A 17680-nucleotide genomic window follows, 5' to 3' on the forward strand; every position below is an offset into this window, starting at 1 on the left:
GTTTGGCTACATTTGTTTCTTGTTTATTACAGTATCAGAATCGATACTTTTTATACATAAGGTATAAGATATATTTACAACAAATACGCGTCATAATTTTTATAATAGATATGGTATAAAATATGAATCATAACCAAAATATAAAACAAATATTTTTGAAAAGATTTCTTTTTTTAATATTGAAATCACTTAAAATTCCAGAATATAGCAACATTTGGGGGGGCTTCCAAAGATCAAAAAAAAAAGTTAGTGTAAAATTGTATTCAGAAACTAAGAAAAAATATTTTGTAATATAAAACTGAACAATAAACCTTCTTAATATAGTATCCACTATGAACTAGAATATGATATATTACATTTAAACATTATTTACATTATGTAACAACACTATATATTTATATAATTTCAAAATACAATTAGTTATATATCAATGCCTCCTTTCTCAACTGTAATTGAAACGAACATTTATTTGTCTCTGTAATATACATAACTAAAAAATCAAAAAAAAATTTTTTAATTTTATTTTAATAATAAATAAATGAAGTGTTTTGACAATGAATTTATATTGTGATGTATAGTAAGTAGGATTTCGTCATTGCAATATTTAAAAAGGGCAGGATAAAAATTAAATATTTCAATTGAGTATGAGAATAAAATAGAAACCAGAATTTCTAACATTTATTAAGTATTTATTTTAGAACGTGTGTGTTAAGTTCTTGCCAATACATTCAATTTAAATTGCCAAAAACTTGAGTTCCATACAGCCTATAGTAATTTGATATAGAAAAAGTCATACTCGTGATGAACTGAAGGTCCACGAAGAACCAAGAACCAAGGTCCACGAAGTGTGATATAGTGTGACAAGGGGTGGGGAGGAGCCCAAAATTTCTTGACATCACATTTTAATATTAAGTATATAGTTATTAGTTTTAAAATAATGTCGAAAGTAATGTTTCAATTCAATAAATAATAATTCACACTAGGTCTAGTCTAGGCTAGACGGGTCTCAAAAATGTGACCATCATAAATATTACAATGACGGGTCAAAAAAACGTGAAATTCGTGTGGCGTAATTTATGGATGGCCCCTAATGACAATAATACTTAGTTTATTACCACACATAGTAGTTTGTTTTTTTTAAATGTTATATACTTCTATAATTTATTTATATACTATAAATATGATCTATGTGCCCATCATAAATATTATGGACTTCAGTTGTACGGTATAAAAATATCAGTTACTTCCGTTAAGGCACCAAGCAGGGTAAATATATATTCTAGCGGGCCAGACAGACGTTCTGTCTTGCGAATAGTCAAACGCATTAAGTTGAAGCGTTACGTTTTCTGAAAATTTCTAACTTTCCGCGCAATTTACTTAATTTTTCATTACACAAGAACCTTCTACAGTGTTAAAAAAACAAAAAATAGTTTAACTAACCCAGCTGTTTACAACTTTTGCCCCTCGCAAAATATTTATTTTTATTAAAATGTATAAAATATCCGACAACCTGCAGTGAAGCAGCGTGGTGGATTAAGCTCCAATGCTTCTCCTACATGAAGAAAAAGGACTATGGCCAGCAGTGGGATGTTACAGGCTGAATTGTATAGTACCGTAAAAAAAAAAAAAGTAACTGTAATGATAAGAAAAACGAAATATTTAAAAGCACTCTATATCAGATTATAGAAATTGGTATTTATAACAGTTTAAGTTTACAGTTATTAAATGCTTATCTTAAAACTCTAGTACAACATTAATAGCATGTTCATTTTACTTTAAATTCGAGTCAATTTTACTGTTTATAAAAAGAAAACAAACGAGTTAGATAAAAATAAATAGAGATGATAAACACAACTTTAATGCAAGTAAATGTCCATTGCTTTATTATTATTAGTATATTGGCCTTATCCTCAAACTGATCAAACAATGTCACATGAAATTCCAGTAAAAGTTAATTCTCATTAGCCTTTAACATTTGTCACTAACCTAACTCTATTCTCTCATTTATTTATATGTATATCATCTCATTTCTCGTTTTAAATTTTTCAACTTCTTTCTAATTAGGCTTTGTCTTGAGTACATAATTTTATGCATATTTGTAACGTAGCCACGTTTCACCACAAACTACTTTATAAATGGCAATAGTACAATTTATTATACTAAGATTAACTTGTAAACTTACAATTCCGTGAAAGATTGACAAAGTAAATCCTAAATATAATAAATGGTTATTTCTTCTTACGACGCCTGACCTTTCCTCATGGTCTTACAGAGTAGTGAGGCGACCGAAGTTCAACTTGCGGCGTATTTAATGTAGCACTACTCGGGCTCGGACTCGGAGATAAGCACGCCTCCTGAGAATTCTCCCCTTCAAAGTCTGGTATACTAATATCCTCAAAGTCTGGAATATTTCCTGTATACGATATAAGCTGATTCTCCTCAGCTGAAAGTTACCCAAGAAAAAAAAATTGGTTTAAATTGAAAGACGATAATAGCGACCTCGTCTCTTTATAAAACTATATCAAATTTGTACAGAAATACATTTTGTGTAGGATATTGTATTAAGTACAGATAGCAGATTAATTCCATATACTAAAAAAATCAGCGATAGAACAAAAAAATGATTCAACATATTTATATCAAGTACCCCTTGTTAGTCTATTAACTTTATACATATGCCTATGCATTTTTACCATTACAACTACAATAGTTAAAAAAAGAAAATTAGATACTAAAGTGATTTCATGCAACATAATTATAATTTTACTTTAACTAATTTACTATATATAGCATACTAAAAACGTAATTTATATAATATATTAAATATAAAATAAAATTAAATATTTCCTTGTCATATCTTCTATGTATATTACTGTTAGACAAACTACATTTTTTTTTTATTTCCATTGCAGATCCTAATTATAATTACAGACAATGTAAAAACGGATTAATAGACAACGTGTAACCACTTACAAATAATTTCCGCACCAACTTGCGAAATAAAAACCAACATCAAGCGAATAAAGAAAAACAATAATAAAAAATATCGTCATACTATATCTGATTTTACATGGTCGTGTCTAATTATTACATAAATAACTTACGTAAATCAATAATAATTACTAATATACTAACATTTAGAATAAATGTATTTGTAAGTAAAACTCAAAAGAGGGCTGTAAGCGAAAGTTTAAAAACGGTAGCGGCAACGCAATTACAATCTTAAAATGCGAAACTGTAAATTTTTAAATATATTTCATAATTACCGGCCGAGTCATTATATTTCAGTGGCTATAATTTACATGCGATAATAAAACATAATATTATATATAAAGCTGAATCTACATTAACCGTGCGAAAATAATTAAAAACTCTATAACTAATAAGACGTAATAATATTGTTACTACCGTCGTCCTCAGTGAAGGGGCTCGGCGCGCGAGCGTCGTCACTGCGTACATTCGAAATCTCACCTCTCAGCTTCTTTGCTTTAATTGACAATAAAACAAATACATTTCACATGCCACACAAAGTAATACTACGCTTATACACGTAGCCCACTCTTAATTTATCATAGATCCTTATTGTGGTAAAATAACCTTACGGAATAACTTATAGTTTTTATGACGTAACAGATTTCCTGTTTATAACAAGAAAACGAAATGTACATAGAATGAAATCTATTACGACATCATCCAACCTAACATTAATCGTCGACCGTGATCGCCGACTGTATTCATCCATTACCAAATTAAATCCGACATCATATTGGAATGCTGTGATCGGCTTTCTACAAATGTTTGTCGATGTGGTACGGTTAATTGGCTGGTGTAGTATCGCCGCTACCAATCAGCCAATCAAAATCAATCATCGGATACTGTTTTGTTGTATCTACAATTAATATAAATTTCAAAAACAATTCTGTAAACATACATCAGAGGATGACTAATCGATGCACTGGACGAGGCCACGGTTATTGACGGGAGACCTTTTTTTTGTAATATTTTTCATACAATATAACGAACTATACAAACATTAATAAATACATAAACTATAATTAAATACAAATATACGTTTGTTAAATGTATATTAAAACTTTTTAATTACCGCACTCGTTGCCCGCATCACCCTTCCTCAGTAATCTTATTTTATACTCAATATTTCCCGTTGCATGCCTAATTAGCGATACTAGTATTTAACTTACCATTGTTACAAGTTTTATTCCGATCATCCAATGCATTGTAAGAGAGTCCATAGAAAGGATCATCTGATCCAAAAAGCTGGAAAACAAAATGTTTTTTCATACATATATTGAAAACCACAGAAAGAAAAGCAACCAATGATTATGAAAACGACACGAATGTACCTATAGAATAATATGAAATTAACAAATTAATAAGTTAATAGTAACTATTTTTTGGTCTTCATAAATTAATTATGGCCGAAACATCTATTTAAATACTGCCTGGACATACTTCTTTCTGTCAAAAGTTTTTTTTTTTTTTTTTTTTAATATTGTATTAAATAAAACTTGTTGGCCTTAAGGAACATACAAAAAAATAAATTACTCGAATTGGCCGAGCAATTCTCGAGTTATGCGCTTAGCAACATTCATTTTTATTTATATAAATGTTTATACTTTAGAAGTATTTTAAAGCATATATTAAAGTTGGAAGGTATTCTTAAATATAAAAATAATGGGCACATTGATTGGTTCAATCTTAAGGCGAATAAGGCAAAGTGATATATTAATTTGAAATACTGTAAGAATGTTATGCGTCTCGTTTTCCTCTGTGCTCTAGCAAATAAATAAATACATAAAAAACTGAAAGAAACTCTTTCTTTTAAATTCATTAATTACATTTGGTTTTGGACGGTGAGAACCTGTAGATCCTATGCTTTCATCAATCTGAGGACAATACAGAAGTTAATTTTTACTTAATTGTTACTCAAATTGCATCATTATATAATTTACCCCCTTAATAACTTATAACTTAGAGGTATCAAAAATAGATGTTGGCCGATTTTCACTTACCCCATACGCACACATAATTTCATAAAAATCGGTCCAGCCTTTTCGGAGGAGTATTGTAACTAACATTGTGACACGAAAATTTTATGTATTAAATAAATCATTGTTATTGATTTATTAGATAAACAACAAAAAAAAATCAAATTAATCCAAACATTACGTAAAAAATAAATAATCGATGACGCTACTATCTATCGCTTTGTATTATTATTACAAGACGGTGGACCTAGGGCTGCCATCAATTTAAGTTTCTTCGGATTTGTTACAATTTGGGCACCGTAGGGCGATACAGGAACAGTCTTAAAGTAAGTCAGATGAAATCCGGGCGCTTAGTGACAGAGCCCTTTTTTTTTGTTAAATATTACAATTAATAATAATTTTATTAAATAAAAATTTCAACAACATTATTACTTTAATTTATTAATTTAATATTTTCTGAGTTTCCTGGGCAATAATCAAATTACATTCTTAAGTCCGAAATTTTAATTTTCGTACGCTTACAAGAATTAGGGTGATGGCAGCCCCATACAGACCAGTTATTACGTAGCCGGTCGTCTACGAGCTATGCATCGAAGCAAGCGGTCGCACGAAGCTCGACACGCGTTCTAAACACGTTGACTGCAACGTGACTTGGACAACGCTACCAACCTGACCGCGATAAACTTCACTGTTTACTACATACGTTAGTGTGCGTGACACGATACCAGTTTGCTAGTTTGAATTAAACGCGCCAAATCTACATTTTTAACCGACCTTAACGAGGGTCTTATTCATTCGTCTGCGCTTTCTGTTTATTTCAATCAATAGATAATTTGGTACCCTATTTTAATATAATATAAATATAAAATAATTTTATAGTTTATAAGATATATTTTTTTAATTACCATTTCAAGGATTTTGTCATAAAGATTTTATAAAAATCCTAAATTGAGGAAAATATATGAGGTTTATTGAAGACAATTTCACAGAAAATGAAAGTGTATTATTTTATTCTAAGATTTTCCAGTTTAGTTTATTTTATAAAGGCATTAAAAAATATGCTCACCCCTAATAAAGTGTTGGTATCTACGGCATAGGTATCACTCCTAAGCAGTTCTCGTAGGGACTCCAAATCTGTTTGCATTGTATCCAAATGGTCATCGATGTCATTTCTGAAATGATATTTATATACTTATAATGTATTTATAGAAATATATTTTGTGTTAAATGAAAAGCAGATTTAATGTAGAATCCTGTTCAATACTCATTTTGACGCCCATTTAAATACTCAAGAAATACTTATTTATATCAAAATATTTGAATGATCATCAAGGGGAGTAAGGGATTTTATGTAGAAAAAATATTGAGGGCAAAACTTACAAGATCCACAAAGCACAATGTAGGTTAATATGCAGCAATCAATTATAGATACTTATAGAAATTCATTACATATATATTATATAATAAACGCTAAATCTAGGTAAGACCTTGTCATAATAATAACCCTTATTTTCAATAAATATTTATAGTAGGCCACATTAGCAAAGATTTATTCTGAATTGTCATTTGTAACATACTTGTTTGAGTGTGATCCAAAGTGGGAAGAATATTCTTCCCTATTTTGATTGTTATCTCTTCTATACCTGAATAGCAAAATCACATTTAATTCAAGATAAGAGTAAACGGACCTCAAACTCTAATTAGTACAAATTTTACACACATATTATATTATTACATTTATATTATTATATTTTTTATTATTCATTATTTAAAAATATTACATATTATTACATTTTACAACATTTAATTTTTTAGACAAAAATTTAAAAAATTTATATATAATTAATTTTACTTACACTGTCTGTAACCTATTTGTATTGTTATTGATAGTAGCTAGAGTCATTTGATTCCAGTCAAAATCATCCTGAAGTTCAGTCTTAATATCTGCTAGATTCAAATTACATGTATTGCTATTATCCTTTGATTTTTTAGATTTCTTTGCTGTCTTCACAAATTCAGTTGGTTTCTCCACTTTTATGTTAATGCCTCCTAACATTTTATCCTTTGATGTGGAAAGGGCTTGATCCCCTCCAAGGATGGATTCTTGTAATGATGTTATATCTTCTGGCACATTCACTCCTGTGTCACTCACTGAGTCATCACTTGCAAATATTTCAGCTGGAAGCTTAAAGTCAGCTGATGGATTCATGGAATTAAAGCTGCTGGGAGACAGAAGGCTTTTATGGTTTGTTGACACATTTTTGCTTGCACTTCTCGTCTTTGGTTTAGATGTGCTAGCAGATGGTGTAATCACATTGTTTATAACTTGTTCCATGACTGGCAGACCTATTGGAGATGTAGATGCCATTGTAGGGGAGGGTGATGTAACTATTGGTGCATTATCAGGTATCCTTAAGAAGCCATTTGAATGTATTATGGGAAATGCTAATCTTGTACGATCTAAGAACATTGAAATTCATTACATTTATGTTTACCATACACAAGCTCTTATGAGACACATCATTATTATATTTATTTAAATTTGCCTACTTTCATAAACTTGCATACCTTTTACCAAAGAATTAATTTTATTTCACCATAATAATCATAACAGGATTAATAGGACTTTAATAATTCAAGAATGTGAAATATGTATCATAATGTTATACCTGTATTTTAATATCAACCTTGTGTACAAGTTTGCGTGTCCTTCTTTTTGCAAATATTACTGACAGAAAATAAAATAATTTAATTTTTAAATAAAAGTTACCTGTTTCAGTATCGTCTCCATCTTCCAATGTAACATGATACTGAGTGGATGTTAAAGGATCTGCACTATTGTTTGCATTAGATATATTAGGACTATTAGCTAAATCAACTGAAACAAATGCAGCAGGGTGAAATGATTCCTGTGAAGCTTCATTGTGTAATGCATCATCATGAGCTAATTCATGAATTGTTGGGCCATCCTCCTCCTGAAAATTGAAAAAAAAAAAATGTTTTGCTCAAAACTTTTTGCCAAATCAGATTATTCAAATATTTCCTTGATATATTTATAATCACTTAAACTTAGTTTTATGTATTTTTGTCACAAATGGGAGTTAATTACAAAAAAATCAGAAATACAAATATAAGTAATTATATTTATTAAATACCACATATGACTTAAAAATACCAATTGCGACTTCATATTAATATCAAATATTAGAACACTGGATATAGTAAAACTGTGACAAACCATATTATCTTCATTTAAATCATCCAATACATCCTTATCAATTTTCATATTTTTTAAGGTAGTTGAATATGAACTATCTTTGGAATTATGCGCTGCGCTATTAATCATTAATTGGTAGGGCCTTTTTACACCAGCATTATTTCCACCTCCATTTGGCCCAGGTCTAGCTGGTTGCACAAGGGACATCAGGAATTGTATTAACTAAAAACATGAAAACAACAGATAAACTACTATAATAGGAAGTTGCTCTCACAAAAAATAAATGAAGAAATTGTTAGAATGTACCAACATTGTTTACAATTTGCTGTTGTTTGATATGTTTCTGTCTCAAAATTGCTACTTCCCTCCATAATGCTTCATTTTCTTGTTTCATTGCACTAAACTTAGCATCAAGACTCTCTTGTTTACCTTTCATTTGTTTCACATCCGCTAATACTTTATTCATTAACTCAGGTTTCACAATCATTTTATCGCCATTTTCATTACTAGCGACTATTGCTTTAGAGTTAGCAATCTTTCTTTTTATGTGTTCTAAAAGGTAAGCATGACCTTTCATGAAGCATGGATGAGAAAATTCTATCTCATCTTTTTCATATCGTAATCCGCCATTTTCGACAGATGTTATTTTGTGAAAACCATACATATTTAATTGTCGAATAAAGCTCGCCATATTGTTGTGTTTATAATAAAGAGGCAATAGTTCACGAGCAAAATCTGCCTGATTTTTTATAACAAAGGTTTTCCCGCCCTAAAAATAATATTCATATTAAATTTGTCTTTAACACAAATAACAATTATCTAATACACATTACACATTCCGCTATTCTATTTTATAAATCCATTATTACTTTTGATAAAATCAATCTTGCCTTCGAAAAAAATTAATGTATAATAAACATCTTGAAAAAATATTACATTACTCTTTTTATCTACAAAATATCATATCAATGCAATCTAAAATTATGTAAAGACAATAACAACCGTATTTATATCACTTTTATTGTTGGTTTTGTTTTTCTATAACAAAAAATACGCCATTAAATGGAAAAGTACTCGCGGTTTTTTTAAATAAGAGAACAAATGAAAAATATATCTTTATATATTTCATAAACATTCATTAGGTAGTGAAAGTATGTACAGTAGCCAGTAGGTACAAGTAGCTCCAGCAAGTATAAGCATGGTACAAAACGTGACATGTAACTATTTATTTATTGGACACAGAATGACGGTCTGTCAGCTGCGTTGTTTCTTTACCACTTACCTTACCTACAATATACAATAATGTAATAGAAATATATTTTATATATTCTATCGAAACATTCAAACTACATAAAATTTACAAATTTAGAAGTAAACACTCACAGGACTCCATGAAATCAAATGATTGGTCTCTGAATCATTAACCAATTTCCACAATTTTCCCAAAAAAGCTGGGACACTAGCCCCAATTTCTACTACTGATCGCATATTTAAAAATCTAGCGTATTTCTGAATCACTCAAAATATGAAAAAGTCTTTGAATTCTTTTTATTATATGATATTTTGTTAAAATACGTATCTATTCACGAAACGCCATTTAACTTACTAACACATATATAAGTACAATTTAGGATTGTACACATACACCACAAAAAGAAATAACATTGACAACATTTACACAATTTTGTGCAACATTGCAACAATTATAAAGCTGCCAATCTAATAATACTAGTCAACAAAATTGTTGATTAGATAATAAGAAATTATGTAAACTTTTTATTGGAAAAGCGGTTTTTTTTTTTTTGAAAAATAGAGTTAGTAGAATCTGCTAGGAATTCATTTATATATATATAAATATATGTTTGCATGTAAAATGCCATAAATATTTTGTGTATTAATAAAAATATATGACTTAAATAATCTCGAATATAATTTGAAAAAGAAACTATATATTAAAATTATGAATAATATCGAGATTTGACTTTAGGAAATTTAGTATAGATTTATTTTTTAACGGGATAAGCTCGATTTGCTTATAGCAACCCTGAAAACAGCCTATACCGGATACCCTATACTTTTAAAGTATATTTCTGAAAAAAGGCGGAAACTTCGAAATGAAAAAGCGCGAGTCTTAGAAAACTTAAATTTGTTTATAGCATTTAACAAAAAAGTTATTGTCAAACATTGACCTTGAAATGGTGGAACAGTATGAAAGATGTGATTAAACTAATGGAACGCTAGTTTAAATGAAATTAAATGAAAATATTTAATAAATAAAAATAAAAATAGAAATAAAAATAAAAGTCATAGTAGTTAATATTTTTAAAATCGCTATAATATTAACAATTATGCAATAAATAACAATATCTTTATTTTGCCACAATCTTTAGTGTCTCAGTAATTATCTCATCAGCTTTATTAAATTACATCAAATTACTTAACCTACTGGAAGTGTTGGTTTAGAGGAAAAAAACTGTCGGTAGGTATTCTTTTCAAATGTGGCCGTTCCCGAGTGCATAATAAGCATCAGTTCGGTTACATCTCACAAATACCTATTTTCACGTAAATACGAGTATGAAGCAAAGGTCATAATATTGATATCTTTAAACTTCTTTTCAGATATTCTTTACATGCCATTATGTAAAAATATTAGGCTGGGCTATAATAGTAATTAAATATCGTGTAGTGATCTTTACTAAAAAGATCAAAGCCGTTTATAAAATTTTGAATTGGCTAATATACCGTGATAAGATCCGAAAAAGTTGTTACATTATAATGACTGAAATTCCCGTAAAAAAACAATATAAAAAAATTAAATTACATACAAATTGACCTTTTGTATCATTTCAAATTATCTGCAATATTAAAGATTAAGTTAAACTACAGAAATAAATAACTATATAGCAAATAGCAATTTTAGCACGTACCAACTTAATATATTTATTAATCTGTGGTGGTCTGTCTATGTCGGAAGCAAGGAAGTTGTATCGTTGGAAGTTGGTTATTAGATTATCATAGAGGTGTCCACTTTGAAAAAACATCGATGTTTTTCGATTCGATAAATCGAACTGTACATCGATAACTTTCGATGTATCGAATGAGAACATCGATGTTTTATAAACATCGAGTACTTTTTTCAAAGACTTTTTCCATAGAGCAACACGGAGGGGAGTAGCCATTGCGTCTGCTACCGATACAAAACTGTCTGTCATTTTTTGCGGAGCGAAATTACACACATGTATACTTTATCTAATTCCCACACAAAAATAATCGTCTGTCACTACGAAACTCACACATACTAAATTAAAATCACACTTACATTTTTCACACACACATAGATACATTCTGTGTCATTACAGTATAATGACACGCCGCAACTACACTGACAAGTTGCTTACAGCCATGGTTGTAACAACTGTCACTATCCATTATCGATAAATGCAAGTACTCGGTTAGGGAAATAAGGTTTTTAAAGTGATACAAAGGTAAGATGTTATTATAAAAATAGACTTAACTTATAATATACTACAAATCAAACATCTTCATGTAAAATAAACGATTATAAAGAGTAAAGATTTGATTGTTTGTTTGTTAGCATTGAATAGGCTCCGAAACTACTGGACCGATTCAAAAAATTATATCACCGTCGAGAAGCTACACTATCCTTGAGCGACATAGGTTATACTATATTTTCAAAAATATTAGGGATCCTTACTAAAACTCCAATAATGTAACCCAAGGGATAAAAAAAATAACCTAAAAAATTCCTTACATTGCGTACGCTGCAAAAACTAATGATAATCTTAATATATATAAATCTCGTGTCACAATGTTTGTCCTCAATGGACTCCTAAACTACTTAACCGATTTTAGTCAAATTTGCACACCGTGTGCAGTTTGATCCAACTTAAAAGATAGGTTATATTTTATTTTGATATATTATGTTATTAATATATTTCAGAAAAAAATAAGGTGATACGAAGTTCGCCAGGTCAGCTAGTAGAAATATATAATGTAGTAAGACTTTGTACAACACATCATTATCTACAATAATTGTATTTGCTCGCAAACGAAAACAAAACTGACTTCAATTACATCGACAAGTAATACAATATACGTAATATATACGCGTTATCAAAGGTTACTCAAAAAGTTGTGACATGATAAACATCAGCTTTCTGTTAAATTAAAAATCATCAAAATCGGTTCACCCAGTCAAAAGTTCTGAAGTAACATACATAAAAAAATACAGTCGAATTGAGAACCTCCCCTTTTTGGAAGCCAGATAAAAAGTGTCGCGACAGCCTATGTCTAACTATTATAATTATCTCACAATACGTTTGGTGCAACGTTGTCGTGCCAAACAATGCCAGTCTACAATAAACGATTTAAAGTCGACATACATTTTGAGGAGTTGATGATGTACACGGTGATGTCAACGAATCGGGAATAGGGAGCGTAGCACTAATGGTATCATAAGATGATAGCTTGTCATCTGCTAGATTGAATGATTTGTTGATGACTCTAAAAGGATGGACATTGTTAATTTCCAAAGTTGATAAATCTAAGCTTCATTTCACTACTATGACTAAGGTGAACCATATCTTGATTACCTTGTACATGAGGCAAAAAAAAAACTTACGGGACAAAAACAGTGTGGCGTTAGTGTTGGTTTGGTGCCCTCGACTTATCCTTCTATTGTTCGCCGACACTTGAAAGTTAGTGGTATTGATATGATCTGAACAAATTACACTATTTTTTGTGGGCGCCCAGGTTAATATGTTATTACCATTTTTTTCCATGTATCCCTTAAATTGGGATTTTTAGAAAACCTGCCAAATTTTTATATAAAACATTATGGTGGAAGTTCACATTAAGTAATTCTAGTAAAATGTATTAATACTCATAATACGTGTATTATATTTAATTTAATGCAATTTTATTATATAACTATGTTTATTAAAAAAAGCTAGCAATATAATATTTTAAATAAATCAAAATCTCAAAAATATCTGTCTCCTCTTTTGCCTTTGCCGTTTTTATCGATAACCATCTACAAACAAACCGGTAACAACACTATCGCTCGGCGACTGTGACTTCTCGGAAATAGACTCCGATCAGTCGCTCGACCGATCCGCATATTGTATGCGGGTGAGCGGCCTGTGTTTGTAAACAAATCGAGTCAACACGAACGATAATATTTGTAATTTTTAAGTTTAAAAAAGGTTTAAAAGAAGTATACAAGTAATAATGTGATTAAAAAATACTTACGTATGAAAGGTAACGCCATGTTTTAGTAAATTTGACGTGGCAGATCTTTTTTTGCAGCAAAAAACAGAACAATTTGGCATTTTTTTAAAGGACGTTGATTCAATCGCGCAACTAGATTTAGTCTTGTGATTAGCGTTGGGCGTTATTTAACGTAATCGGTTTCAGTAACTAGTTACGAAGCGAATAACCATGTACGTCGTTTCGCCGATACGAATGTAACGATTATTTTACGTACGCAGTTTTATCAAAAACTTGACACAACGACCGGCACATAAGCGTTTTGCCTAATAATGTAACACAATACGCAGATACGCTTACGCGTAGGATAAAAAGAGATGGCTATAAGTACTATAGGTGTATCTTTGTTTTCAAATATGCTCATGCGATTTTGAACTTAACGACTATGAACTTAAGTTTATTTTTATATGTACAGTTTTTAAAGAAATTTTAATTTCGGTCGTGTTTCTTTTATTTTCCAATTTACTATTTAATATTAAGATTAATGTTATTGTCTCACGTTGAAGTATATACTAAAAAATGTGAGTTTTTGTTGTATTTTTAATTATAATGTATATACGAAAAATAATTAAAAGCTGTACATAAAATCAAATGAACTTCTAAATACGCCTGCATCGATTATTATGTCTATACAAAAATCAAAAAATTAATTTAAATAACATGTTTTGCAGCCCGTCGTAAGCCTGGATAAAGTATGAAGGGAAGTTAATTTGATTATACTATCCATCAATATTAACGTACGTAACGGCATTCGCATGTGTTACAATTTATAACATATAACTACTTCATAACCATAACTGATGCTGTATACAGAAATAACTAGTTACGAAAAATAAGCAGTTTCGAAACTAGTTACGCGTATCCACGAAATTACGTATAACCGTACACAACACATAAAAGACGTTACGACCCACGACTACTTGTGATCAGTGCGGCTGCAACTAGTTTTATTGTTTGCATATGGCCATTTGGCCTTATACCTTGACAGAGGGGAACGCCTGTACATGGCTACTCCCCTCCGTGTTGCTCTTTGTCAACCTTGAGTTTTTGTGAAATTACTGGCTTTCATCGATTCGATGTTTTATGAAAAAATATCGATACATCGAGTATATCTATATCTTTTCAAAACATCGGATCGATTAGATGTATCGCATTGTAAACATCGATGTATACCGAATATCCCTAATTCCCTAGATTATCAGAATAATCAGAATTGGAATACATCGGCGAAGGCAACATTCGCGTGGCGAACAAGTTTTAATTTACATTTATGACCTTTGCTCTTAATAATTCGAAATAGTAACTTCGGTGAGTATAACGTTATTTCAACAGTAAAAAGGGACATTGTATTGTTTCTAGCGGCAGCGTATTATTCACCACGACTGAGTATAATATATAATTAGGGCCGCACTTTCGCAATCATGGAGGTATGTTTTACTATTTTATGTTTTATTTTGGATTTTCTTAACTGTTTTTTAATCTTAATTACTCTGTTTAATAGATTGAAATTTTGAGTGTATCAGGCTCAAAACCATTGGGAAAAATACATGTAAATGAGGACGCTACTATTAGGAATGTAAAAGATAAAATACATCAAAGTATTAAAAAGTCGTTATATCCTGACCGACAATCAATAAAATTAGAGGTTAAAGGCCGGTCCTTAAAAGATGAAACGACATTAAAATCTTTGAATATTGATAATGGAGCGAAATTATATTTACAAGATCTCGGACCACAAATTTCTTGGAAGAATGTTTTTCTAGCAGAGTATGCTGGCCCACTATTTGTGTACTTGTGGGTATATCAAAGACCTTGGCTTTTATATGGAAATGACTCATCTGAACCGGGAACTGTGGCTACGTATGTGATATATAATCATTCATTTATTTTCCCAAATAAGTAACAAATAATATTATATACATATTTCTGTTTTAATTAGGATGCTATCTTAAGTGTATTATTGATGTTTCAGAATTGCGGCAGTTTGTTGGTCGTTTCATTATGGTAAACGTATATTTGAAACATTGTTTGTCCATCGTTTCTCGCACAGCACAATGCCTCTTAGGAACTTATTCAAGAACTGCTCATACTATTGGTTGTTTGCACTTTACATTGCCTATCATATAAATCATCCTCTTTATACTGCCCCATGCAGCACATGTTTCTATGTTGGCTTAGCAGGATTTACGGTAAGTAATCAATGTAGTACAATTATATAATTGTAATGCAAGGCATAAAAAGTTTGTTGGAAAAAAAATCGGAACCAAAATAAATATTGTGACCTTGTTTTAAGCTTTTTATTGTTTACCTTGTATGGTAATAAGTTCTCAATTTGTTTATGTATAAAATTTAAAATTAATTTTAACAAGGCTATGTTATAAAACAACTACTACTTGTATGAAAATCTGTTAAAAATATTTATTGTGAAAGAATAGAAATATCTGTATACATTTTATTGTTAACAGGCATGAAAAATGATTTAAATTTTATTATTTAATTTTTTCTAAAATAATAAAGCATTTAATATTTTGTATTGACATTACAGATCTGTGAGCTTGGCAATCTTAGTATTCATATTCTGCTCAAAAATCTTCGTCCTCCAGGCACAAAAGTGAGGCGTATCCCGAAACCTGATGGCAATCCTTTTTCACTTCTCTTCAACTATGTATCCTGCCCAAATTACACATATGAATTTGGGTCTTGGGTATTCTTTACTATAATGACTAAATGTGCTCCTGGTGAGTTCTATTACTTGGTTGATTAGTAATAATCTGTCTTATCATTAATGCTATTTCAAAATAGTTTCAAGTATAACGGATTAATTTTTACTAGTAGTAGAGAAAACAAAATTTAAATTAGGAAAAATAGTCTGCTTTCACTCATGAATTTCTTCTATTATATAGCTTTAACTTTTTTGATTCTATTAAGCCTAGTTTTTGTAGTTAGGAAAAGGTTTGGTTTTAATCTCGGTACTTTTAAATTTTTAATACATCATGTTCAAATCTTAAACAGTTTATGAGCAAAATAAATCATTTTGTGAATGTAGGAAGTGTGTGTTAAAATACTAAGTAATCTGTATTATTATTTATTATGCAGCAAGTAACATTAAATTCATGGCCTTTACTTGACCTTCAACGTAATCAATACAATATATTATTTCTTACGTTCAAACAGTTTTATATAAGCACATTAATACTACTTATATAAAAAACTTGAATATGGTCAAACTATTTATTTTCACAAAGAAAAAACAAATGTTAAATTTTTTAATTCAATTGTAACATAGAAGGACGTTTATACTCTAAAATTACAGTTAAAGTATTTTTTATTTATATTTTTAACTTTTTCCCAACATTGTCAATAACTTTTATGAAATGTAATATAATAGTAAATATTTTTTACTAAAATTCTTTTTTAATATTATATTTTGCAGTTGGAATATTTGCAGTTGCTGGATTATATCAGATGTCAGTGTGGGCCATTGGCAAGCACAGAAACTACAAGAAGGAGTTCCCTGACTATCCCAAAAGTCGAAAATCTATTCTGCCATTCATTCTCTAAGCGATACTTTCATATAATGACAAGTTATCATAGTTACGAGTCTTTCTACGTGAGTTGAAATGTAGATTAAGGAACTGTTTTTTTTTTAACAGTTGGGTTGCCAAAAATGGGTTCTTAATATATATTAATTGGGTCTTATAGGGAGGTGAGGGAATTTTTAAATTTCAATTATAGCTTTAATACATAATTGTGCTTATAATAGTTTCTGTTAGAACTGATAATTGTTTAATTTATTAGCAATTTAAAAGTTGGTGTTCCGTTTAAATGTTGTTTGTGTAAATCGTCATTAATAAAATAAGCTAAATAAAGGCATTTAATATTTTCGGCTTTTCTGTACTGGTTAGTTTTATTTAAAACATTTTACCTTATGATCATTGAGAATCAACTTTACTCCAATTATAAGAAGCTTTTATTTAACTGAAGTAGGCTGCTAAGGCTGCTAGGCTGTAAGGCTGGGCCCGACTGGGGTAGTACCTCGACCTTGCAGAAGATCACAGCTAAATAATACTTTTTTTTAAGCAGTGTTGTGTTCTTGTTTGTGAGTAAGGTAATTAGAGCTCCTGGGGGGAATTGGGGATAGGGTCGGCAACGCGCTTGCGATGCT

General features: G+C 30.1%; 2 protein-coding genes across 2 annotated transcripts; one reads left to right on the forward strand and one right to left on the reverse strand.

The window, feature by feature from the left end:
* Positions 1 to 1658: 1658 nt before the first annotated feature.
* LOC123656836 (heat shock factor protein) lies at positions 1659 to 9892 on the reverse strand. The gene is made up of 10 exons (XM_045592458.1): positions 9610 to 9892; positions 8537 to 8995; positions 8248 to 8448; positions 7780 to 7981; positions 6866 to 7469; positions 6587 to 6652; positions 6076 to 6181; positions 4203 to 4278; positions 3409 to 3486; positions 1659 to 2443 (listed from the first exon to the last, which is right to left on the reverse strand). Exons 1-10 carry the CDS (start codon positions 9712 to 9714, stop codon positions 2259 to 2261), a joined length of 2082 nt encoding a protein of 693 aa, XP_045448414.1. The 5' UTR covers positions 9715 to 9892; the 3' UTR covers positions 1659 to 2258.
* A 4847-nt stretch (positions 9893 to 14739) lies between these two features.
* On the forward strand, positions 14740 to 17412 carry LOC123669585 (probable very-long-chain enoyl-CoA reductase art-1). The gene is made up of 5 exons (XM_045603187.1): positions 14740 to 14942; positions 15017 to 15375; positions 15488 to 15704; positions 16061 to 16253; positions 16949 to 17412. The coding sequence occupies exons 1-5, from the start codon at positions 14937 to 14939 to the stop codon at positions 17074 to 17076; spliced, it is 903 nt and encodes a 300-aa protein (XP_045459143.1). The 5' UTR covers positions 14740 to 14936; the 3' UTR covers positions 17077 to 17412.
* Positions 17413 to 17680: the final 268 nt, after the last annotated feature.

The sequence above is a fragment of the Melitaea cinxia genome, chromosome 1 (genome assembly GCF_905220565.1).
Source record: "Melitaea cinxia chromosome 1, ilMelCinx1.1, whole genome shotgun sequence".
In the NCBI taxonomy this organism is placed as follows: Eukaryota; Metazoa; Arthropoda; class Insecta; order Lepidoptera; family Nymphalidae; genus Melitaea; species Melitaea cinxia.

Bases quoted from the DNA above. Each gene is read 5' to 3' on its own strand.
- LOC123656836 (XM_045592458.1), bottom strand. From the start codon at position 9,714: ATGCGATCAGTAGTAGAAATTGGGGCTAGTGTCCCAGCTTTTTTGGGA. The intron at 7,470-7,779 runs GTAACTTTTATT...CAATGTTCTTAG, and splicing joins TGGAGACGATACTGAAACAG to ATCGTACAAGATTAGCATTT. The intron at 6,653-6,865 runs GTAAGTAAAATT...TTTGCTATTCAG, and splicing joins ACAAATAGGTTACAGACAGT to GTATAGAAGAGATAACAATC.
- LOC123669585 (XM_045603187.1), top strand. The intron at 15,705-16,060 runs GTAAGTAATCAA...TTGACATTACAG, and splicing joins TTGGCTTAGCAGGATTTACG to ATCTGTGAGCTTGGCAATCT. The intron at 16,254-16,948 runs GTGAGTTCTATT...TATATTTTGCAG, and splicing joins AATGACTAAATGTGCTCCTG to TTGGAATATTTGCAGTTGCT.